This window comes from Crocodylus siamensis, chromosome 4 (assembly GCF_052110815.1).
Source record: "Crocodylus siamensis isolate JL-2025a chromosome 4, ASM5211081v1, whole genome shotgun sequence".
In the NCBI taxonomy this organism is placed as follows: Eukaryota; Metazoa; Chordata; order Crocodylia; family Crocodylidae; genus Crocodylus; species Crocodylus siamensis.
Window position 1 is genome coordinate 198,893,847 of NC_143398.1, and position 25,515 is coordinate 198,919,361.

General features: G+C 44.2%; 1 protein-coding gene across 2 annotated transcripts in view; it reads left to right on the plus strand.

Annotated features, from left to right (window-relative positions):
* The window catches only part of CWC22 (CWC22 spliceosome associated protein), a 77,046-nt gene that overhangs the window by 30,958 nt on the left and 20,573 nt on the right, over window positions 1-25,515 (plus strand). For both annotated transcript variants that reach the window (XM_090045310.1, XM_090045309.1), the window contains exons 11-13: window positions 3,627-3,722; window positions 5,533-5,614; window positions 8,626-8,686. In XM_090045310.1, coding sequence (XP_089901436.1) covers window positions 3,627-3,722; window positions 5,533-5,614; window positions 8,626-8,686 — 239 coding nt within the window. The remainder of the gene's footprint in view (window positions 1-3,626; window positions 3,723-5,532; window positions 5,615-8,625; window positions 8,687-25,515) is intronic.

The following is a 25,515-nucleotide window of genomic DNA, read 5'->3' on the forward strand; positions in this document are numbered from 1 at the left end:
CAAGGCCAGTACTGGCGGGGCGCAGGCTGGCAGGAGACTGTGGAGCCGGGCTGGGCTGCACCAGCAGGGAAAGGGGGGAGCTGGCTCAGCTCCATAAAGTCTCTGCCGGCCAGGAGCCTGTACTCCTGCTGCTCTGCTCTGGGCCCTGCCGACACTGGGCCCAGGATGCCAGTGCAGGCCCTGTGCTCCCACTGACTCCCACACCTGCTCACTCTCAGTGCCCCCCCAGCCCCACGGTACAGGTAGAGGGCAGTGCGCAGTCCTGACCCCCTGCTCCCTAGCAGGGAAGGAGCTGGTGCTGAGCGCAGGGAAAAGTGACCCCTCCTGTGCCCCATGGCCAGCACTCTTTGCTGCAGCTGCTCGCAGCCTGTGCAGAGTTGTCCTAAGCAGGCACTGGCAGCCCCACGCAGGCTGCAAGTGGCTGCAGCATGGGGCACCAGCCATGGGGTGGCGGGCAAGGGGCCACTTCCTACACTTAGCGCTAGCTTGTAACACACCCTCGCTGCCAGCCTGAGCTGCAGCGACAGCAGCTGCTTGGTGCAGAGGAAAACAGCCTCCTCGCATGGCTGAGGATTGGGGTCTGCATGCTGCTGGAGCAACCCGTGCAGTGAGAGGGTTCTAGGGGCCCACCCCCACAGCATGCAGCCTGTGTAACACATGCTGTTGTCATCTGAGGCCCACAGCCTCACCAGATCTGAACAGCCCTGGATTAGCTTATCCTTGAGATCTTGTCCACGTCTCTGCAGTATATGGCTACAATCTCTATTTAATTAACCACAATGACCATGATCAAGTTAGTAAAGGATCTCAAGGGTAAGCTAGTCCAGGGCTGTTCAGAACTGGCCCCCACAGGCCTTTCCCCCTTGCACAACAGTGGGAGAGGTGGCTGCCCAGGCCTATGCCCCTATATATTAACTGTTTGCAGACCCCATGTAGACTGTGGGTGACATCCTGGCCCTTTGTGGGCCACGTGGCCTGCAGGAAGTCAGCTGGGCAGCCCTAATCTAGTCCAGCCCCCTGCACAGAAAAATGATGTCCTGTTCCTGAGCCATACCAAACATACATACTTTCTGAAAACCACAACTTCCCTAGGCACATTTCTAGACCCATTTCATTGTCACATCCTGCAACTTCATTGGTGTCAAAGGTCACGTGACATCACTTCCTGATGTGACACCACTTCCTGTGAGGTCTTTGAATATGGCTTGCCGGCCCACTGGGTGATTAAAAAGTTCGTGATCCGGCCCCGCATTCAAAAGGTTGGACATCCCTGTGTTAGACAATACTCTATGTCCATGGGGGACAGGAATAGAAACAACAGTGTTAAATTGCAACAAGGGAATTTAGAATGGATATTAGGAAGAATTATTAGGAAGGCCACCACGATGGAAAGCGGTCAAAATTTGGAATAGGTTACTCAGTTGTGGAATCTCCATCCTTGGAAGTCTTTAAAAGCAGGTTAGATGAGTACTTGGTCTGGTAAAGACTGATCTTGTTTTGAGTAAGAGTTGTACTAGATGACCTCCTAAGGTCCCTTTCAGCCTTATCTTTCTATGATTTTTATAAACCAGGTTCATTCAAGCATTCCACTGGGGTATAAAACTATATAGTATGTGAAAAGATTTGAATTGGGTTAAAGATAATGTTTTGTGTATTCTGACTAAAAAGATTACGAAATACACGTTTACTGCTGAGGTAAAAGTTAGTAGTTTTAAGTCAAGCTTTTCTTAGTCACATAACGTAGCAGGTAACATATGTATAAGTTTGTATTTTGATGCAAACCATTTTTGTTGTTGTTTAAGTGGTCCATAAATATTAGCCATACTAAATTTTACTTATAAACTTGAATGTCCCAGACATTTACGTCCCAGTCATTTTTTTTGGAACCTTAATGCTCACCTTTTGAATCTTATCTTATCCGTTGTTTGTGATTTAACATCACTTTTATATTGCAGATCGATTAAAACTAGCTTAAGAGTATGAGATCTTTTATTATTTTAAAAGTAATGCTGTCTGTCAAGTATTCGTAAGGATCTTTTCTCTCTAAAGTGTGTGTGGATCTCCACTTCTTGGACCGCTATATGAACTGTTTTCCTCTTGAGTCTACTATGACTTTTTTCTGACAGATATTTAACAGACATTACCCTAGCTTGTTAATGCCAAACCAACCTGTAGTATGGTTGTAAGTGTTGTAGTCATGGTGGTGCAGGAAATACGCAAAAAGAAAAGTGGCTTTGGATCAACTGTAGTTCCCAATAGTTGGGAAAGATATTAGAGAAGCTTGTGGGCACATTCTGCAAGTAATCAAATTAGCACGTAATGTGAATTTCAATAATAATTTTTTAGAATAGAAATGACTATCTTTATTCTTGGCATCTGATTGAATTTTAGCTTCTTTTAACCAGGGAGTTCTTTTTATTTTTACTTCTATCTGCCATATGTTTTAATGTGGTACCTTGGCCATGTAAAATCTTTTTTTTTTTTTTTCCCCCCCCTTCCACGTTTCTCTAAGTTGGAGATGTTAAATGTACAGCCTCTAGGCCAGATCCAGCTTGCAGAAGTGGATATGGGTTCAGGGGATGGGCTGTGTTGCAGCATTCAGGACCCCTTGCTTTCCTTGAAGTGGGGAGGGGGGCAGCAAGGGCTGTCCTTGCTTGCCCTGTGGCTGCCAGACCCTGCTGCTGAACCCCTGCTGCCACAGTTTGTCCCTCCTGCCCCTCCCCCCCCCGGCCCCCTCTGTTGGTGTTTGGCCCCACCGCTATTGCCACTGCCATTACAGATCTGGTCAAGGAGGTGCCCCAGGGTCCGAATCTGGCCCAAGGCCCAGGATAAGTTTGGTACCCCTACTCTGTCCTCTTTTATGAATACCTTACTTCTGTTGAAGACATGCTGCAACTGTTGCAGGTCTGTGAGGCTCTTCCTCTGTTAGACATACTTTCCACTAGGGCTGTGCCAAGCTTTGGTTGCTGATTCAGTTTGGTGGAGATGGAACGCTGCAATGGTGGGGAGGATGGAGCATCCCATAGGAGCGCGGGGGAGGGTCCCCAGCATGCTTAGCAGCAAACCCAGAAAGCACTTCCAGACCACTTCTGGGTCTGCCAGGGCCCCCGCCCCGTGACCCTCTGGCTTCATAAGTGGTGCCTCCTTGATCTGGGGGTGTGCATCTTGGGTCCCCCCATGGCTGATCACCGAACCAGGGTGCAATGGGGGGGTGGGGCTCTGCAATGGGGCCAGGATGCCTCCGCAGCAGACCCACTTCTGGGTTCACCACTGAGCATGCACGAGTCCCCCTGCGCTGCTGTGGGACTCTCCATCTGCCCCACCATCGCAGCATTCACAAGCCGTGCCTGGTACCTCAAGGTATGTAGAAGAACATTTAAAGCTGTGCCTATGGGTGAATCTCTGGTTTTTCTGAGTCAGCATCAAATCTTTGGATTCTGATTCGGCCGAATAGAATCGGGACAGTGATCTGAATCAACAAATTGAATCCCTGTCCCTGATTCAGGTCAAATCCAAATTGAACACAACCCGTTTTGCACACCCCTACTTTCCACTGCTTGGAATCTTAGTAACTAATAAGTCAGGCAAACTTATAGTCAGCTAACTTGGAATTTTCTCTTTTGTAGAAATTCTCGATGAAGGTGACAGTGACTCAGAAACGGACCAAGATGCTCGAAGCAGTGAGGCAGATGAAGATGAGGAAGAAGAGGAAGATGAAGAAGGTAGGATTTTAAGTATAGCAAATTTGATTTAATTTTGTTAGACCAAGAAGAAATAGCATATAGCAAGTTATGATCTGAAACAACAAACATTTGCCATTTAAAGGGATTTTTTGCATGTGTACGTTTGAACTATTGGCATGTCAAAAGATCCTGTATGTGTAAACCGAGAAGCAGAAAAAACAACTTTTTAAGGAATTATTTTAAGTATTTGGGGTATATGTGCTGTATCTGAACTTTTAAAGTTGCATTTAAAATTCACACTCATATTTTCTGTTCAACTAAAAATGTGATTTAATGACAGAATAATATAGCAATGCTCTGAATAACATATACTTGTTCTTCACTCCAGTCAGTCAGTCATACAGGTCTACATATTTTTGTAAAAATATTTTATGCTACTCCTGAAGGGTAGTGATGAATGAGGAGAACTTTTTAGATGGTCACTTTTAAAGTGGGTACAACCTAACAGGGAAACGAAGAATATATTTTGTAGTGTGTAGTAGTACCATGTTTCCTTGAATCCAAGGCAAGGCAAGGTTTTGTTTTGGAGGTTTTGGGGGTTTTTCCCATTCAATGTGAGGGAGGGGGAACCTCATCTTAGACTTGTATACTGATCTGGGCAGGTAGCTCCTTGTGGCTTCAACTCTTGATTCCAGCGGTGACCCTGGGGGGGAGTGCAAGGGAGGCTATAAGGTCTAGGCCCTGGCCTGGAGCACAGGGGTGACTGGAGCTGGAGTCCTCTGCCCCAAGGTAAGCGGTGGGGGGCTATCACAGGGTGGGGGCAAGTGATTGGGCAGGCAGATTCCTGGAGGAAAACAGGGGACAGGTTGTCTGCCTTCCTCACCACAGCTTGCCCCAGTATTTGCCCCATGCTTCTGCTTTCTCTGCTGCAGCATTTGGGAGGGGAGCAAATTTAAGATAACCCTCCCATAATTAGATTTTATACATGGAAAATTTTAACAAATCTTTGGTTTTTCATACATAGAATCTAATTATTCAGGGGTCATCTTAAATTCAAAGTCATCTTGGATTCAGGTAAATATAGTATGTCACAGAAAAATATTTTTAAACAAAATGTCAGTCACACGCTGAAGAAGATGGCAATTCAGAGAAACCTGTCATCACTTGTATTGCATACTAGCAGATTTTTAAGGGCACTCCCATATGAAGTAGGATGTTAATTGCTTTTAAGGCCGCTATTTTGACCTTTTTAACTCTGTTCCTGTGAATGACATAAAAATATCCTTTGCACCACTTTGATCCAGCTTCTTGTGAAATTGCTGGTTCTGGCATAAACTCTGTAGCTGGGTGTAGCAACTACTGTGATTAAACTATTAATGTATTTAATATTAAAAATATATTTAAGAATGTAGACCTGGAATTTTCAAATCTTTGTTCAAGTGGAAATGGCAAAAAGTTAAATTTAAATTTAAAAAGGACTTAATAAATGGTAACTATTCACTTAGTTATCCCTGAGCCTTTAAAGGCAGTTGTCCATAAAATGTACTTAGGGGTATAATCTTTAATACAACTAGGTCTCTTTATCTTAATATTTGTATTAATGTAAAATATGAATAATGTAAAAGTGGCACTGTTTGGCTTCTGTCCACTTATCCATCCACAAGTACAGGAGTTCTGTACAAATCTACAATACCTACCTAAATGCCCCTAAAATTAGTCTGTGCATGGGATATTATTACATAATGAACTATACACTTAGTAAAGGTACAATATCTGTAAGTTAGAATGTATGCATCTGCTTTACTTTCTATACCTATTTCATAACATACTCATTTGTTTTTTCTTCCAGGACAAAAAGTGACTATCCATGACAAAACAGAAATTAACTTGGTCTCCTTTCGTCGTACAATTTATCTTGCTATTCAGTCAAGGTAAAAATGGCAAAAGCATATTGCGAACTGATGCATTTGAATTTAGTCTGTTGATTAAAGGTTGGCAATAGCTTTCTTATTAGCATGCAGTCCTATAAAACAAACTGAAGTGTTTTATACAGGGCCAGTACAGCAATTAAAGTTAATGTTTTGGTGAGGGTGATTACATTCTCTGCGCTTGATGAAAGTTGATGAAAGCACATTCATAGAACTTCTGAGTGATGAGGAGGGGTATGTATGATGGAAATAGTATGTTATGTTATCTTTAGAACTTTTTTGGAGCTCTGTGGACCTCTGAGGGTATGACTGCATTTAGAAAACTTAATTTTGTGGGTGAAGACTTCTAAAATGTGACACTTACCAAACTTCTGCTATATAATGCTGGTACAGATCAGGGAAAATCCAGATGGTACTCTTACAGAGTCTGTCTACAATCTCTGACCCATGTGACTGAACTGAGAGTGGGCTGTGAAGATATTCAAAATTATATTAGTACATGCTTCTTGGCTAACTGGAGCTCTGAAATGCCATATGCTTACACATATGTGAGGCTTCTTAAGCATTGTTCTGTTACTGTATGGGGAGGAAGGAAATTAGAAGTAGTGCATCTCGCATCACCTAATTCTGATAACAGAACAAACCATTGCTTACAATACATCGTGTGGATCTGTGATCCCCTTATTTCTTACATGAGAAATGAAGTAGTGAAGATTGTTTATATTTAAGTTATTACTGGGTTTCTGAGTTAATACCTTACTGAGATAAATGGAAGCAGTTCATGCCTTCTCAAAGATATTGAAGCAAGTGTGTTTGCAGACTCCTCTTCACCCTAATTACATTTGGCTCATGTTTTGTAGGTTTTCTTTGCAACCATAACAGCTGGTGGCTTACTTAAATGAAATCTAAGAGTCTAGATATCATGATACAGCTTTTTTAGAGAAGTTTTGGTGACAGCATCTGGGCACATAATGAGTGTTTCTGAGGTCTGAATGTAGTGTTTATGTTTTTATATTTTACAGGAGGTGAACAAACAAACTTATGTTTGTTTTTGTTACTAGGCTTTGCATGATGTAAGAGTAATAATGACTCATGGATGGGAGTTATCTTATTTTTGGTCCATCTGCAGCATTTATTGGCTTTGGATTAGGTTGTTAAATTTAAAAAAAAACAAACCATTTGGACAGATTTTAGTTTTAAGAATAATTTTTTAAAGGAAGCTATTACATATTTCACACTGCTTAATTAAGTGAGAGAGGAAAAAGGAGAATTTAAATCAAAAGTATCATCTGTGATTTAAGGAGGATTGAATTCCCTTCTCTTTCCCATTCCACCATTTATTATATTTTGTAGATAGATTTTTCTCCAGTTGCCTTTATTTTATGAAAAGGAATTTAAAGCTAACCTTGTTGACATAGCTGAACAGTAACAAGTTCGTAGAATCAGAAAATTAGGATTGAAAGGGAACTCGGGAGGTAATCTAGTCCACCCCCTGCTCAAAGCAGGACTGTCCTCAACTAGATCATCCCAGCCAAGGCTTTGTCTACCTGGGCCTTTAAAAACCTCCAAGGATGGAGATTCTACAGCCTTTCTGGGTAAAACACTGGAACAAGTTACTACCCTCCTGGTAGAAAAATTTTTCCTAATATATAACCTAAACCTCCCTTTTTGCAACTTGAGACAATTACTCCTTGTTCTGTCACCTGCCACCACTGAAAACAGTCTAGTTCCATCCTCTTCGGAACCTCTCTTCAGGTAGTTGAAGGCTGTTATCAAATCCCCCATTAGTCTTCTCCAGACTAAATAAGCCCAGTTCCCTCAGCCTCTCCTCAGAAGTTATGTGCCCCAGCTCCCTAACCATTTTCATTGCCCTCCGCTCCACTCTTCCCAATTTGTTTACAACCCTGCTGTAGTAGGGTCCCAAAACTTGACACACTACTCCAGATGTGGCTTCACCAATGCCAGAGAGAGGAAGAATCACTTCCCTTGATCTGCTGGCAATATTCCTATTTATGGCCCCATATGCCATTAGCTGTCTTTGCAACAAAAGAACACTTGGCTCATATTCAGCTTATTGTCCACTGTAATTCTAGGTGCTTTTCTGCAGAGTTGCTGCCTTTCCAGTTGGTCCCCCAGGCTTTACCAGTGCAAGGGATTGTTCTGTCCTAAGTATAGGACTTGTCCTTATTGAACATCATGAGATTTCTTTTGGTCCAATCCTCCAATTTGTCAAGGTTTATCTGAATCCTAGCCCTCCAGTGTATTTACTACTTCCCCCCCCCCAGCTTGCTGAGTGTGCAATCCATCCCATCTTTCAAGTCTTTGATGAAGATACTGAACAAAACGAGCCCCAGGACTGACCCCTGGGGCATTCCACTTGACACCGGTTGCCAGCTAGACACTGAGCCATTGATTTACTACCCTCTGAGCCTGACGATCCAGCCAACTTTGTATCTACCTTACAGTCTGTTCATCCATCCCATACTTCCTTAGCTCACTTGCAGGAATGTTGTGGGAGACCATATATGGTTTAAATTATACCAGGACTGTCCAACTTTGGCAGAGCTAGTGGCCACAAACTGCATGGCCCATGTACTACTGAGACAAGTTTCTGGGATTTCACTTCTTCCCCTAGCTGCAAAGCTCCCCAGAATTAGGCCCCTAACCATGAAGGGAGCCCTGTAGTATGTGATTCCTCCTCTCCATAATGCATTGGCAGTGCACCACCCTTAGTCCCTCCATCCCCCCCATATGGCAACATTGATTTCTGCCAGTGGTACAGGCCAGCCCGACCTGCTATGTGGCAGTGAGAGTCTGTTGCAAGGGCCTGTGAGCAGCATGCTAGCCACCAGTTGAACAGTCCTGAATTAGATGATGGTTTCTTAGAATGACAAATATCATTGTGTACAATTACATAATTCCTATCAGTCTCGTTTTGGAAAGTGTTTTTAATGCAGTGTGTACTGCACAGTACGAAATGGTTGTGAGTAGTAAATGCTTTTTTCCCTTTGCAGTTTGGACTTTGAGGAATGTGCTCACAAATTATTGAAGATGGATTTTCCTGAGAGTCAGACTGTAAGCTTTTCTTTTTATTCCTTTTTCATTCCTGTGAGGGGTAGGGGGAGTATAATTTGATTGTTAAACATTTAACTAAAATGTGTATTGTAGCACCTGGGATTTTGATCCTATTGTTGTCCGTCATCTGAACAAATATAAAAGGGATAAATTACAGTAGAGAAACAATATGGGTCGGACTTGACGATCTGCAAGGTCCCTTCCGACTCTACTTCTATGATTCTTTGATAATATCATTATGGCAGATAGCATGACAACTGATTGTTGTGGTTTCAGTTCCTTGTGTACTGATTCAGAAAGTTGGTGCAGTTCCCCCTTTCCACTGAGCTTGTTGACGTACTATGTGGTATCATTCTAGTTCTAGATGAATTTGTTATACTGCAGTGATTCTCCACCAGGGTTCTGGGGCACCCTAGGTTTCCACAAGATCATTTTGAAAGGTGCTGTGAAGAGTCAGGAGATGACTACAGACTTAGGTTCCTTCCTGCCTGGCTGGTACCCTACCTTCATTGCCCAACCCCTCTGCAAGGAAAAAGCACTGTAATACTATTTTTTTTAAATGGGTGCTGTGCAGTTCACAAGAGTTATGGAAGAGTACCTCAAGTACTCTTAAACAAAAGGGGCTTCAGTCTAAAAATTTCATAGATTTCATGGACATTAGGGCTGGAAGGGACCTTGGGAGATCATTGAGTCCAGCCCCCTGCCCAAAGGGCAGGAAGTCAGCTGGGGTCATAGGATCCCAGCAAGATAAGCATCCAATTTACCCTTGAAGGTGTTCAATGTAGGTGCTTGAACCACCTCCGCTGGCAGACTGTTCCAGACCTTGGGGGCTCGGACAGTAAAGAAATTCTTCCTTATGTCCAGCCTGAAACGGTCTTGCAGGAGTTTGTGACCGTTCGACCTCGTTGTCCCTTGGGGCGCTCTGGTGAACAAACGTTCCCCCAGATCCTGGTGGTCACCCCTGATAAACTTATAGGTGGCCATCAGATCACCCCTGAGCCTACGCTTTTCCAAGGTAAAGAGTCCCATGGCTCTCAGCCTGTCATCGTAAGATCTGTTTTCCTGACCTCTGATCATGCGCGTGGCTCTCCTCTGGACTCTCTCAAGCTTCTCCACATCCTTTTTGAATTGTGGAGCCCAAAACTGGACGCAGTACTCCAGCTGCGGCCTCACCAAGGCCGAGTACAAGGGGAGAATGACGTCCCGGGATTTGCTCGAGAAGCGTCTATGGATGCAAGCCAGCGTTTTGGTCACTTTACTAGCCGCAGCATCGCATTGCAGGCTCATGTTCATCTTGTGGTCAATGATGACCCCCAAGTCTCTTTCTTCTGTAGTGCTATCCAAAAGATTGAAGACTACTGAACATTGTTTGTCAAAGATGACCAAAATATGATTGTAAAGCAGATACAGTTCTGGAAACCAGAGAAATGTCTCTGAAAGAAAGACTTCAAATGTTTGGCAGTTGACTTTTTTGACTGTTTTTCTTTTGGGTGAGACATTTAAGAAAGTAACTATAAGACCACAAATCCTACTCTGTTTTGTTGGCATGCTAAGAATCAAGGTTTTATTCTTTTCATGGATTTGGTTGAGCAATATTATGTATTGTATTAAGCAATCATCTCCAGTATTGCTGTTTTGCTGTAATCTTAGGGATTACATTACTAAGCATTTGTCTGTAGTTACTGCATTTAAGAGATTTCTCACTGGTATGCTTGCAAGATTTTAAACAAGATCCTTGAGCAGTTGATAGGATCTAAATATTCATCTAACTTCTGAAGCAAGTCTTTTATTTATTGATAAACTCATTCCTCTCCTGTCTCAATCTTCCATAATCACAAATCGTAGACCTTTCTTTTTGGCTCGCTATTGTGCTTGTAATACTCTAATCCAAAAAATCCAAAAGCTTGTCTTTATCAATGCAATAACAATTATGGAGGGGGAAAGAAATAGGTACCCTTTTTGGAAAAACTGATAAATATTATAATTAGAAACTGTTTGGCCTATTGTGCTTTCATTTCTGCCACTATTTCTTTACAAAAGTACCTTTAATAAAAAGAAGAGTCTTAAGAAGGTATCTGATCCTTCTGTCTGTTTTACTCTCTGAACCATTCATTCTTTGTGTGTGAAATGATTCAGAAGTGACTAGGTGTGATCCTAGGCCCACAAAACAGTTGCTTTCAACTTTATTCATTTGTAGACTCCTAAAAAAATGTTGTTTGGAGGTGCCAGATCCCTTCGGAAATTTCCAGTGAAAGTGTAGACCCCTTTGTATTGTAAGTATGGGTATTCACATACTTTTCATCAGTCATCTTTCATGGACCCCTTATACAGCGTGCGGACCCCCAAATGCACAGGTTGAAAACCACGGCATAGAAGATTAGGATTTCCAATGAGATGTAAGGAGAATTCTGCAGGAAAAGATGTTTTTCAGGCTTCATACTTTCTCTGGATCAGATTCTACAATCTACAATATGGTGCGTGGGTTGTTACACCACTCGGAGTTGATTGCCCCCTAGTGCAGGGATCAGCACCCCCTGGCACATGCCAGTTAGTGGTACACAGATATGTTTTCCCTGGCATGCCAGTACCCGTGAAAGGAAATTATTTTAAAAAATGTTTTTTAAGTTGCTGCTCTGGACTTTCCAGAGAAGCCACGGGTCCCAACACTGGCAGGCACCAGGGGCAGAGCCAGGGAGAACACAGGCAGGGATGCCCAGCCCAGTCCTTGGAGAGAGCTGTGGGTGGCTGGGACTGGGGCCTGGGCAGGCGCTGCACAGGACTGCTGCGCTGGAGATGCCCAGGGGGTGGATGTGCCCGGGGCGCTCAGGGTGGGGTCTGGGCAGCACAGGGAGAAAGATGGTGTGGTGGGGAGAGGCACTGCAGGCAGACTGACTCAGCCAGCCCCTTGGGAAGGCAGGGGCTGGGCAGGAAGCAGGGGGCTTGTTCCAGGGCTTTGCAGGCTTGGACCACAGAGGCTGGCAGGAATGAGGTGCCGGCCTGGCCTGACTTGCGCAGCTCTCAAGGAATGGGGCGCAGCCGCTGCCCATGAGGGGATGCCACTTGGCCAGGGCAGGACACGGGGCTCAGGGAGCTTCTGGGTCAGCCTTCTCAGTGCTGACCCCATCTGACTCCAGCACTCTTTCCTGCCTAGGCAGGGGGTCGGACTCGATCTGTTGAGGTCCCTTCTGCTGGGCACAGCACAAGTATGACAGAGCTACTCCCAGTGCAAGGGCTTCCACAGCTGTGCCTGGTGCACAGGGAGGCCAAGTCCAGAGTCGGGAGCTCCCTGAGCGCACCATCCTACCCAGGCCAAGCAGCATCTGCTCACAGGCCGGGCAGCCGTGCCCTATCCCCGCAGAGCTCCAGAAGTCGTACCAGCCTGGTCTGGCCATGGCACCTCCCCCTGCTACTTCCTGTGCTGCCCACACTGCCCCGAGCACCTGGCTGCAGTGTTTGGTGCCCCAGTGCTGTCCCTGCCTGGGTGGGATGGGGCGTCTGCCTGCCTGAGCCCTGGCCAGGCCCACCCTCCCAGCCTCGGGCCAGGGCTTCACCCACTCCAGGACTGTGGAAGAGTGGTGGGAGACATTGGCAGCGAGGGACACACCCTCTTTCTCTCTCTTCTTTATTCTTCTTTTTTTCTCTTTCTCCTTTTTCTTTCCCCCTCTCTTCTTTTTCTTTCTTTTCCTCTCTCTTATCATAAAATGCTTAACAAAAAAGAATACACAAAAACAAAGGTAATATATTAAGTTTTATTTATTGTCACCAGGTTTAGAATTTTTAAAAAACCTGGTATTTACCATACAAAGTAACATTTATGATTATTAACTATATTAATATGTAATTTATCCTACCATGTACCCCCTTCTGCCCCAGTTTTGTTTTTCTGGCACCTTACAAAGTAGACATTACTATTTTTTTGGCATTCTGGCCAAAAACATTGCCCACCCCTGCCCTAGTGCTTCCCCAACCATTTCTACAATGTTTAAAGTACCAGAATTAAACAGGTATAAATACCTATTAATCACCTGATTGGCAAGACATGATAGGCATCATCTTACCAAAAAAACTTCTAAAAAATAACTCTGTTGTTTTTACAAACTTCAGACCCTAAAAAACAAGCCTTTTACAAAGTCTGGTTTATAAATTTGAGTTGTGTCATAGATTTCAGAGACATTAGGGCTAGAAGGGACCTCGGAAGGTCATCAAGTGCAGCCCCCTGCTCAAAGGGCAGGAAGTCAGCTGGGGTCATAGGATCCCAGCAAGATTAGCATCCAATTTGCTCTTGGAAGTGTTCAATGTAGGTGCTTGAACCACCTCCGATGGCAGGCTGTTCCAGACCTTGGGGGCTCGGACAGTAAAGAAATTCTTCCTTATGTCCAGCCTGAAGCCATCTTGTAGTAGTTTATGATTCTTCGACCTCATCATCCCTTTGGAGCACTCTGGTGAACAAACATTCCCCCAGAAACTGGTGGTCACCCCGATAAACTTATAGGTGGCCATCAGATCACCCCTGAGCCTGCACTTTTCCAGGCTAAAGAGCCCCATGGCCTGTCGTTGTAAGGTCTGTTTTCCTGACCTCAGATCATGCGCGTGGCTCTCCTCTGGACTCTCTCAAGCTTCTCCACATCCTTTTTGAATTGTGGAGCCCAAAACTGGACACGGTACTCCAGCTGCGGCCTCACCAAGGCCGAGTACAAGAGGAGAAGGACGTCCTGGGATTTGCTTGAGAAACATCTATGGATGCAAGCCAGCATTGTGGTTGCTTTAGTAGCCACAGCATCGCATTACAGGCTCATGTTCATCTTGTGGTCAGTGACCACCCCCAAGTTTCCTTCTTCTGCAGTACTAGCCAGCGTAGCACTGCTGAGCCTATAAGATGCTGCAGGTTTTTCCTCCCAAGGTGGAGAATCTTGCATTTTTCGGTGTTAAACACCATCCGGTTCTCGTCCGCCCATTTGCTGAGCCTGTCCAGGTCAGCCTGGATCACCCGCCTGTCTTCTGGCGTGGATCCTTTGCCCCAAAGTTTGGTGTCATCGGCGAACTTGGCCAGTCCACTCCTGACTCCAATGTCCACATCATTAATGAAGATGTTGAACAATATAGGTCCAAGGACAGAGCCTTGGGGGACCCCAGTGGTCACAGAACACCATGATGAGTGACTGCCATCAATTACAACCCTCTGGGTCCGACCACGGAGCCAGTTTCCCAGCCAGTGGATCGTGATGGACCCAAGGCCACAATTGGCCAGTTTTGCCAAGAGGTGATCATAGGATACCAGATCGAAGGCTTTTGTGAAGTCAAGATATATGACATCAATCTCTTCTCCCTTGTCCAGGTGATAGGTCACCTGGTTGTAGAAGGAAATGAGATTGGTCAAGCAAGACCTACCCACAACAAACCCATGCTGGCTATCCCTTAGGATGTTGGCGTCGGCCAGTCCATTAAGGATGGCCTCTTTAATAAACTTTTCTAAGACCTTCCCTGGGATAGAAGTCAGTTAATGGGCCTATAGTTAGCCATATCCACTTTCCTCCCTTTCTTGAAGATGGACATCACATTGGCCTTCTTCCAGTCTTTGGGCACTACACCAGAGCACCAGGAGTTTTCAAAGATCCATGCCAGAGGCTGGGCTATGATGCTCACCAGCTCCTTGAGTACCCTGGGGTGTAGATTGTCAGGGCTGGCTGACTTGAAGGTATCCAGCTTCTCAAGGTGTTCCTTCATGAGGTCAACATTAATGGAGGGCAGGGGATCTCTCTCACCCAGACCTCCCTTTTCTGTAGTGGGCATGAGCATCCCATTGGACTGATGAAAGACCAACACATAGTACCCATTTAATAGGTTGACTTTTTCCTGGGCGTCAGTTGTCAGTTGCCCCATCTGATTTAGCAGGGGTCCAGTGTTGCCCTTGCTTTTCCTCCAGCTCCCCACATAACTGAAAAAGGACTTTTTATTGTCCTTGATGCTCGAAGCTAGTTGGAGTTCAGTTGCAGCCTTGGTTTTCCTGGTTTGCTCCCTGCTGAACCAGACCAGTGCAGAATAATCCTCCTAAGAGATGTTACTAAGAGATCCTGATTTACTGAATGTGGACAGTTATGTTTGTGTTCTGTTTATATCTCCAACTCAAGATTTTTATTATTACTAGCCAGTTGCCTGCCAAGAATGATGGCGGGGAGGGGGAGAGTGCAGGTGGGGACAGAGGTCTGCATCCAGGCCTGGTGCCCCCCCTCTGCTGCAGTTGCAGGACCTGGCACCCCTTCCCATCCGTTGAAGTTTCAGGACTAGGCCCAGCACGCCTTCCTCTTTCCACGCCCCCCATCACTGTGTGGGGTCAGGCTGAGCCCAGTGTGCCCTCCCTTACCCTCGCTGCCACTGTTGTAGGGCTGAGCCTGGCATGCCCCCCTGTCCATTGTCGTTTCAGGGTTGGGCCCACTCTCCCCACCACCATTGCTAGGCCTAGTGTGACCCCACCACCTTACCTATCTTCCCTGCCAGGCCTATTTCCCCCCCCCCGCCCAGCCCATGTCCACCTGCCTCTCCTCCCCATGAATGCGGGGGAGGGAATGGAGCACCACCACCCAGCACTCCATGCCACCACCACATACAGGGAGCAGGGGGTGAGGCCTGAGCTGCTGGCCTCATCCCCTGCTCTGTCCGTTCCATTCACCGCTGCCTCCTGGGAGCAGGTCAGGAGGGGCAAGGCCAGCACAGCTGGCCTTTTCCCCCCTTGATCCTTCCCCTCTGTCCCTGCCATCATGACAGAACCAGGGCCTGCTCTTCCAGCATGCCACAGCAGGCCAGGGCCTGCCTCAAACCCGTCGTCCCCCTCCCTCATGCTGGCGTTGTGGGTCCAGCACTGTTCCCCACCCCCTTGCGCCATTGCTGCCTTCGGATACTCCACAGAGCAGGGGATGGGCTGGCATTGAACCCTCCTATCCCCTCTCTCCCTGCTGTCATGGCAGCAGTCTGCTACAGTTCCTCTGCCACGTGCGGTCCGAACGCTCTTAGAAATAAAACGTTACAGACAGATGGACAGACTATGGCTTTTATAATATTAGAATTATTATTATTATGTTTTTCTACCTTCAAGTACAAAGTAGAAAATTGATAATTAGATAATTCCTATCTGTTTGGATACATAAAAGAAAACAAAACTGTGTTTTAGCTACCAAAATCATCAACTTAATTTCCTTGGTTAATTTGTAGCAGTTGTCTTAGAGCTGCTACTCTGTTTTGTGTGTTTACATGGTTCTTACTTAGAAATTTTAAGATTAGACAGTAATTTCCAAATAACTGCCACAGAGCTATTGGACATTGTTGGACATTGTGTATATCCTAAAGCACCAAAATATAAATTAATGCCAATCAATTAAATAATTTATTTCTACAACTGTTATTTATTCAAATGGAAACATATCCAGGTTTCATAAGAGTTCGTTTAAAAGTAAGTAGTTAAATTCATGATTCATCCTCCATGTATAATTATGGTGTTAAGAATATTCCCAAAGATGACACCTGTTCTTTTCACTCTAAGTTCCTTTGTGTCTTTGCCCTCTGTGTGTGGAATTATTTTATTTTGGGAATGATTTATAGCAGCAAAATGAGACATTGGGTTTGAGTATCTGTGAATAATTTTACAGGAAATCTTTGTCCCAAATGTGTCCACTTAGGTTCAGAGCTAGCCGACCCTTCTTGCTGTAAATAATTTCTTACTCCACAGGTATGCCAGTAATTTGCAATCCAAAACAGAAAACAAATCATTCACACTAATCAGTCACCCTTGGAGTTAGTCATATAAATTGGTTAGTTCTCAGGAAGTGTCTACTAATTCTGCTTTCTTCTGTGTGATCCTCTTAGTGGCTTCTCTGCTGTTGGTGTAGAACTCAAAATTTGTAAGTTATTAGCTTCAGCCTGTTTTTGGTCTCTCTTTTCTTTTCCCTAAAAATTTCAACCCGCCAGGAAATTGTGCTAAGAGAGTTTAACGAACATAAACCTTTACTTTTCACATGTTTAAACTTCCAGTCTCAGGAAGATTCTGGTATCTTTAGATAAAATCTTGGAGGAATAGGTTGGGTTTCCTTTTTTTCTGCTTTTTCTTTTCTTTCTCTCATAATCTATTTTATTTTTTGTTGAAAGAAAGTATAGACCAAACAGAGAGAGAGTTGGCAGCTTGTGCTGCTTTATATAATCTTTTGAATATGCTTCAGGCCTGACCTAGAGAGGACCCTTTAGGTAAGAGTAGTTCATTCTCTTTGTGGAGGCTGTTAACGAGTGCCAATTATAATTATCATAAAACTTATTAGGTGCAGTTGACTGAAAACATGACTCTGTTCCTCCTGGATGCCAGTGCTACGGGTATCAGTTGGTGGATGCCGCCTTCACTGTCACTTAAGGCCAAACTTGAAATAGTGACCTAGAGGTCAGAAATGTAGATTTCCAGTATTTAATCACTTGAACAACCCACTCTCTCTGCCTTTTGATGTATTTTAATTTTAAACTACCATAGCTGACCTTTGTTTGTTGAAAATACTGCTGATACCAGTTCCACCAATCTAGTGGTACCTTACTAAATATTGTAAGATAGTTTGTCTTATTTCAAGAGATTAGCCTAATATTTGGGGAAAAATATTACTGGGTATTATCAAAATGTTAATTTTCAGGCAGTGAAATTCTTTGTCTAATACTTAAACTATTAAACTGGATTCAACTTGCTTAATAAAATCACCATTCTGTCCTACGCTTACTGTTTTGACACAGAAAAAAATAAAAAATTTAGAAGTAAATATGATTGGCAATACATCAGTCTTGAGAGGACATCTTTAACAGTTACGTTTAACAGTCCCTCGGGCCCCAGGGGAGGCACACCTGGGCCAAGGGTTAGTGAGGAACTAGTTCGAGAACTTCTGGAGGGACTGGACGTATTTAAGTTAGCCAGTCTGGATGATCTCCACCCTAGAGTTCTAAAGGAATTGGCCGAGGTCATTGCAGGACCCCTGGAACGGCTTTATGAGCACTCATGGTGCTCTGGTTTGGTGCTGGAGGACTGGAAGAGGGCCAACGTGGTTCCCATCTTCAAAAAGGGGAAGAAGAAGGACCCGGGAAATTATAGGCCAGTTAGTCTTACCTCGATCCTAGGTAAGCTGTTTGAGAAAATTATTCTAGCACAAGGGGCCAGCTGGGGACTGCATGCTTAGGGGCAACCAACATGGGTTCATCAGTGGCAGGTCCTGTCAGACCAACCTGGTGGCCTTTTACGATCAGATCACCAAATCATTAGATGCAGGGGTAGCAGTGGACATAGTCTTCCTGGACTTCTGGAAGGCTTTCGACACTGTCTCTCACCCCGTTCTCATCAAGAAAATGGGGGACTGCGGTGTCAACACCCACACAGTCAATTGGGTCACCAACTGGCTGGAGGGCTGGACCCAGAGGATGGTAGTGGATGGGTCCTTCTCAACCTGGAGGGACGTGGGCAGTGGGGTTCTGCAGGGCTTGGTCCTCGGGCCCGCACTGTTCAACATCTTCATCAGTGACTTGGACGAGGGGGTGAAAAGCACCCTGTTCAAATTTGCTGATGACACTAAGATGTGGGGGGATGTGGGCACGCTAGAAGGAAGCAACAGACTACAATTGGACCTAAGCAGGTTACAGGGGTGGGTGGACGAGAATAGGATGGGATTCAACACTGACAAGTGCAAAGTGATGCACCTGGGGAGGAACAACCAGCACCATACCTACAGGTTGGGGAACTCCCCTCTTGTCAGCACAGAGGCGGAAAAGGATCTTGGAGTCATCACTGACTCCAAGATGAACATGGGCCAGCAGTGTGGGGATGCAGTCAGGAAGGCCAACCACACCTTGTCATGCATCCACAGATGCATCTCAAGCAGGTCCAAGGAGGTGATCCTCCCCCTCTGTGCGGCACTGGTCAGGCCGCAGTTGGAGTACTGCGTCTAGTTCTGGGCGCCGCACTTCAAGAGGGATGTGGACAGCATGGAGAGGGTCCAGAGAAGGGCCACTCGCATGATCAGGGGACAGCAGGGCAGGCCCTATGAGGAGAGGCTGAGGGACCTGAACCTGTTGCCTCTGAAAGAGAAGGCTGAGGGGGATCTAGTGGCCTGTTATAAACTAGTCAGGGGGGACCAGCAGGCATTGGGGGAGTCCCTGTTCCCCCGAGCACTGCCAAGAGTGACCAGGAATAACGGTCACAAGCTGACGGAGGGTAGATTTAGGCTAGATACCAGGAGGCGTTACTTCACGGTCAGGGCAGCTAGGATCTGGAACCAACTTCCAAGAGAAGTGATGCAGCGGGGTTTTAAGAGGAGACTAGATGAACACCTTGCTGGGGTCGTTTGACCCCCCCGTACTCTTTCCTGCAATGGCAGGGGGTCTGACTAGATGATCTACTCAGGTCCCTTCTGACCCTAGAAACTACAAAACTATAAGAATACCTCCTCTAGTTATCTTAAAAGTCTTCCCTGTTTTAAAAAAAATAAGAAAATAAATAAATGTTTTGCCTGACATTGTAGTTTTTTTAGAAATATATTCCAGTTAATTCATCAGTGGGTCAGTCATTACACTGGGCTATCCTGCTACACTATCTCCTTGACAATGAAATGCCACAAGTGGATTTTTCTGAGAAAAGCAAAAGGATTACTGTTCAAATAGATAAGATGTGAATTAAAGTGTTTTAGTACCGGTTTTTGGCATTGTGTTTCCAGATTCTGAGAGGAACATTTAAAATTCTCTTTGCCAGTCTGATTTAGAAGCAAGTATTGTGTTACCTCTCTCCCTTTCTTAACTCTAAATGCATTTTTTGTTTTGCCACAATCTGAAAGGGCCTCTTTTTCTTAAAATAACTGGTCTTATGCAATCAAAATATTTGTCCTCCTTCTCTGACCCACTGTTCCCCCATTTTTTCTTTATCTATAACTTCTCTCTCCTGTTATGTGTACATAGTCCCATTAAATATTCCATAGACTCCAACTCCTCATCTTCCATTGTTTTGACGTTCTGAGATGTTCTGGTTCTTTCAGTCTTCCTGAAAGTGTGTTCTTTTATCTGTTATCACCTACCTCTGCGACTCACTCTGTGTCCAGGGTCTTGCAGTGTGCTGGGCCTACACTTTGTCTCTTCAGTCTTCCTATTACCATTCAGTCTGGATTCAATTCTTTTTCATCCCACTAAATATGACTTCACTGCATTGCTGGAAAGTCAAAGGATACTTCTTTGTTCTTACAGAATTAGTATTTGGTGACTTCACCAATATTGATCACTTTCTCCTCCTTTATACTGTCATTCTGAGGAGCTGGCAACAATGTCATCCTCTTGTCAAAGTCTTGTTACTTCTCCCTTCTGTATTGTCAGACGCAGCCATCCGCAACCGACAGGCCAGATCTGGCCCCAGGAGCCATGTAATCCAGCCTACAGAGATCCCCAACCCTGGTCTGAAAATGTGGTGTCAGGGAGCAATAGCAGTATTAATTGCCACTCCTCTGCTGCCAAATTTTCCTGCCCGTGGTGAGCCCTGTGGCCCAGAATGCATGATACTCTGACCTCACGCCACTCATCTGGCCCATGGGACCAAGAGATGGAACACCACCGATTTAAGACTGAACCCTGTTCATTTTCATGGTTCTCTCTTGCCCTGCAGCTTCTGTACTTTTTACATATTTAATATATAGAATAACACCACTAACTTTTTTCTCCTTTCCTCAACTTGTGCTTGTACATTGTTTCCTCTTGAATCCTTCTTATGGCTTCTTGTCTAACATTAAATCCCTCCAGATCCTTTACAGGGGCCCTGTATCTCCTTTCAGGCACTGCTTCACATCTTTTTATGCTGACTCTGTTGTATCTACACCTGGAATCCAGATTTTTGTCTACCAAGCATTCTTCTTTTGCTCCATTAAGTTCCTTCCTTCACAGCAGTTCAGATACGTGAAGGTTATTACCTGAAGCAGGGAAATTCATGGCGTGATTTGATACTTTTATTCTTGAACCACCTTGTGACAGTATAAGAAGCAAGATGATCCCTGTACTCTGAGATGCCTGCAGTTCTTAAATTCATTTAAGATGAAATTTAAGCTTTAACTGGGGATTTATTTTCTGTTTTTTTATTTTACGTAACTCTAGAATATTTGAACTTGTTTATTTTTCATGTTGTACATTGAGCAGTGACTTCCAAAGGTATCAGAGGGATCACTTTTCGAAAGTTCAGTGTGTCAGATATCCATTGCCTCCTCCTAGTCTGTGTGCTGTACCTAGCTGCTTTCTGTTGGAAATGGTTCGGTGGAATTGTCTCATAACAGTCTGTATTTCGAAGAGGATGGTGCTTCTGTCTCAAAACTCCTATCAGTTACCAGAGAAGAACATTTAAACAGCATATAATAGTTTAATGTGAGTTTGCAGTCAACCAGCCAGTTTTGTAGCTCACATGCTAGGAAGACACACTGGCCTAATTTTAAAAGTCAAAAACGCATCCTTTCTGCTCAGTGCCTTCATTTGGGAGGCTTTTGCTGTCTGCATTTTTGAAGAGTGAATTTCAGCATCTAATGTTTCCTTAGTAAAGGAGGACTTGGAGATCACTGAGATAGAAGACTAGACAGAAGTGACAACGACTTTCTTAACCAGGGAATTTGATTATTTGTTAGGAAGCCATATGTGCATTGAAGAAGGATTTTCATAAAGATGTGTATGATATTAATAAAGCCCTCTAAGTCTCATTCAAGCTGAGACCCAAAAGGGAAATGCTTCACTCCTTATCACAGTATACTTTTAAGAAAAAAATAATTGTGTTCTCTAAACATCTGATGAGAACACCTCTTCCCCCCCCTCCGTCCCCCCCAGAAAACTATTTTTAAGAATCTTGGTGGGTAGGCTACATAGATGGAGCAGCTCAAGTCGGTGTACTGTGGAAAGGACATAAGACCCAGTCTTTTGATGGGAATTATCCAGTCATGAATGCAGAATCATCCTTACAAAAGTAGCTACGCAAAAGGTATAGAATCAAATATGGTTTAGAGAGCCAATTTGCTATGTTGCGGCCAGTCTTGCCACTGTTTTAATGTTTTAATGCATGTCTGTTTCACCTGGCCTTTTTAAATTCAACGTAATTCTTCTGCGGGGAGGGGGCATGGAAAACATTTTGATAATTTCGGAATCTCATTTAGGGAGATTTATGCAAGATCATTGAATTGGCCACAAATAAGAATTGAGTAACTTAATCTCAGTTTTGGTATAAGAGCTCTCTATGACTGATTTCCTCCTCCGCTCCGCTCCCCCCATTGTGGGTTAGTATAAATGCTCAGTTTTTATAAAGATGTAGTAAACACAGCTCTTGTGTAAAACAGAATTCTTTTCAAGTATTTACAACTAATAAGTTCTGCTAAGACCTAGATGCATTGTAATGGACAGAGGCATTATACTAGGGTGTTTTCACAAGCTAACGGGCAATTTCGAAATAAAACCACTTGGTGTGCAGTAACCACTTGCTGGACCACTTGTACACAACCATAAACAATGGGTACATTTGACAATGCTGCCATCAGTGTTCCCTGGTGCTGTGTAGTTTCCCACTCTGTTGCAATGCAGATGTATTGCATGGGCAGCCATTTTTCTTTTAGTCTCTGAAGCACCTTCATACTGCCTGCACTTTAGCATTACAGCTGACTTGCTTAACTTTTCCAATTCACTTGCATTGTTGGGTAAAGCATAGCTGATAAAAGGCTGTCCAGGTATTTAATCTGTAATATATGTAATTAATCTTCATGTCAACATATCCATTTCTGTATTATCTAAGGAATGTTCTTATTAATTAAAGGTGAATGTGCGAGGTCACCTTTGCCTTTATTTTTGATAATTATGTAGGTAGTGAAGACAGGTGGTTGTGTTTTGGTTGTTTTTTTGAGGATAGTTTTGGTATGGTTATTAATGGCATGACTAGGTGAAAGAAATGAATTTCATTTTTTTTTGTTGTTCAGAAAATGGTGTAGCTTGTGGTTATTCTGGTCTGTTTTGGAAATGAGCGCCAAGGCAAAGCGATGTTTCAGAAAACATTTTTCCCATTTGTGAGGGTGAAGATTCTGTTGTTACAAGAAAATGCTGTAGAAAATTATAATAATTTGTTTCTAAGATTAGTCTTTTGGGTGCCTTTGAAGATCAAGGTGAAACCTTGAGTTGGATCTTTTATCTAATTAGAATCCAATTAAGATTGCAAAACAGTAGTATGATAGCCTCTTGACCAGGTTAGAGCCAACCACTCTTTTCTTAAAGTCACTAATTTAATTCCTAGGGGCATTATACCAGTCATGCCTAGTGAACACAGTTGCATGCATTGATCACTGTGGCCAATTTATACATTTTCAAGTCTTCAAGGAAAGTGCTTTGCACAGGTTGGCCTCATTTGACTATTCCCCTCCTTTGGGACCTGTATGCCACTTAATTTTAAACTTTTTGAGCTCATTAAACTAGTAGAGGTTCGCAGGAAATTACCTTAAAGTTAAGGTTAAAATGTGTATCGCTGAAATCAGCTAACTCTTCCCTCCCACAAAATGGAATTGTATGTACTTTACAGAAAAATCTATATCTTTTGAAAACAGAAATTTGACTGTTTGGAAGTATACTTAAAATTTAATCTGTTATCCTCTGCACTAAATAATGTTTCAGTCCTTGCATATTACACCACCTTATCTTAAGCAAACATTCATTTCTAGCGATGAAAAACTTTCACGGCTGGAAATAATTCTGGGAGATAGAACAGAGGTTCAGTCTACAACCATCCCCTTTCCTCTGCTCTTTGTGCCTTCTCCACATAGGGGTGATCCCAATCTGGCAAAGCATGGCCTGGCATAGTACTGCAAGCTCCCTGCCTAGTTTTCATACCAGACTCACCAGTGTGAGAAGAAGACTCTGTTGTGTGAGGAGCCACTGTCAGCAGCTGATAGCTTTTTCTCCCCTCCCCTCCTCTCCTGCCGTACAAGAGGGGCTGGAGCAGCTGCTCCCTGGGCCACCTTCAGATTGGGGCGACCCTGATCTTGGGAAGCCATGGGAGCCTTTCCCTGTAACTCCACACCTGCTGGTCCCTGCAAAAAGTTAAACCAAAAGAAAGTTTACAAATGTTCATTCTCCCAGGAGTCGGCTTCCTTCCTGCACCCCAAGAACAACCATTTTTGGTCCAGAAGAAAGAATATGGATGGTTGTACAGTTTCAGCTTCTGGAAAACAGTAATACTCCCAGTAGAAACGGAACATCTATATTTGCCTACATAACACATTCAGCCATGACTGGAAAAATCTTTTCTCCCCCTCTATTCTGCCTTCTAAAAACAAGGTGCTTGTTTGTGGGCATAAGCTTTGCAAGAAAATACAATGACTTCATTTACCAGTGTTTTTAAAACTGTACAAAATGAAATGATAAAATTCTCCAAATTAGTCCGTATAAAACTAGCTGGTCCCATGGCACTAGCTTATTTCCTACTTCCAGATGCTAAATTGCAGTAAAGAGCAGCTTTAACGGTACAAAGTTCTTTATTTTCAGTACTGCTTTTGGATGCATGTATTCTAAGCTAGTTGGGATAGAGCTGTTACACAAATCCAGCTTTTTACTGTGTGCACTTTTGCATTATCATTATGTAAATTATATAGGCTAGTGCTGACATCTCATGAATAACATAATGTAAAAGATAATTTATGTCCTAGAGTTTACATAGTACAGGTTTTATAAAAGGCTTATCAGAGAGTGTTTTTTTTGAAATTTTCGGGTGACAGTCAATTCAGCATATCTGTTCCTAGTAGTTTAATTTTTTTTTAAAATTCTTCATATTCATAGAATCATAGAAACAGGGTCAGAAGGGACCTTGTAGATCTTCAAGTCTGACCCCCCCCTCCTCACCTGGGCAGGAGAAAAACTGGGCTCAAATGACTCCAGCCAAGTAGGCATTAAGCCTCTTCTTAAAGACCCCCAGGATAGGAGCCAGCACCACTTCCCTTGGAAGTTGGTTCCAGATCCTAGCCGCCCTAACTGTGAAGTAGTTCTTATGGATGTCTAATCTAAACCTACTCTCCAGCAACTTGTGGCTGTTATTCCTTGTTATGCCAGGGAGTGATAGGGGAAACAAGGTCTCTCCCAAACCCTTCTGGTCCCCCCTATAGACGGTCACTGGGTCCCCCCTCAGCCTTGTCTTGTGAAGGCTGAACAGATTCAAGTCCCGCAGTCTCTTATTGTAGGGTCTGCCCTGTTGTCCCCGGATCATGCAGGTGGCCCTTCTTTGGATCCGCTCAATGTTGTCCACATCCCTCCTGAAGTGGGGCACACAGAACTGGACACAGTATTCCAGCTGTGGCCTGACCAGTGTCGCATAGAGGGGGAGGATCACCTCCTTGGCCCTCCTTGGCATCACCTGTGGATGCACGACAAGGTCCGGTTAGCCCTGCCAACCGTGACCTCGCATTGTCAGCCCATGTTCATCTTGGAGTCAGTAATGACTCCAAGATCCCTCTCTGCCTCCGTGCTCTCACGAAGGGAGTTTCCCATCTTATAAGTGTGCTGCTGGTTACTACTGCCCAAGTGCAACACCCTGCACTTGTTAGTATTGAAATGCATCCTGTTTTCCTTAGCCCACCCCTGTAACCTATCCAGGTCTTGCTTCAGTCTTTCCCTCCCTACTAGCATGCTCACCTCACCCCAAATTTTGGTACCATCAGCAAATTTAAACAGGTTGCTTTTCACCCCGTCGTCCAAATCTCTGATAAAGAAATTGAACAGCGTGGGCCCAAGGACCAAGCCCTGGGGGACTCCACTGCACACTTCTCCCCAGGTCGAATATGACC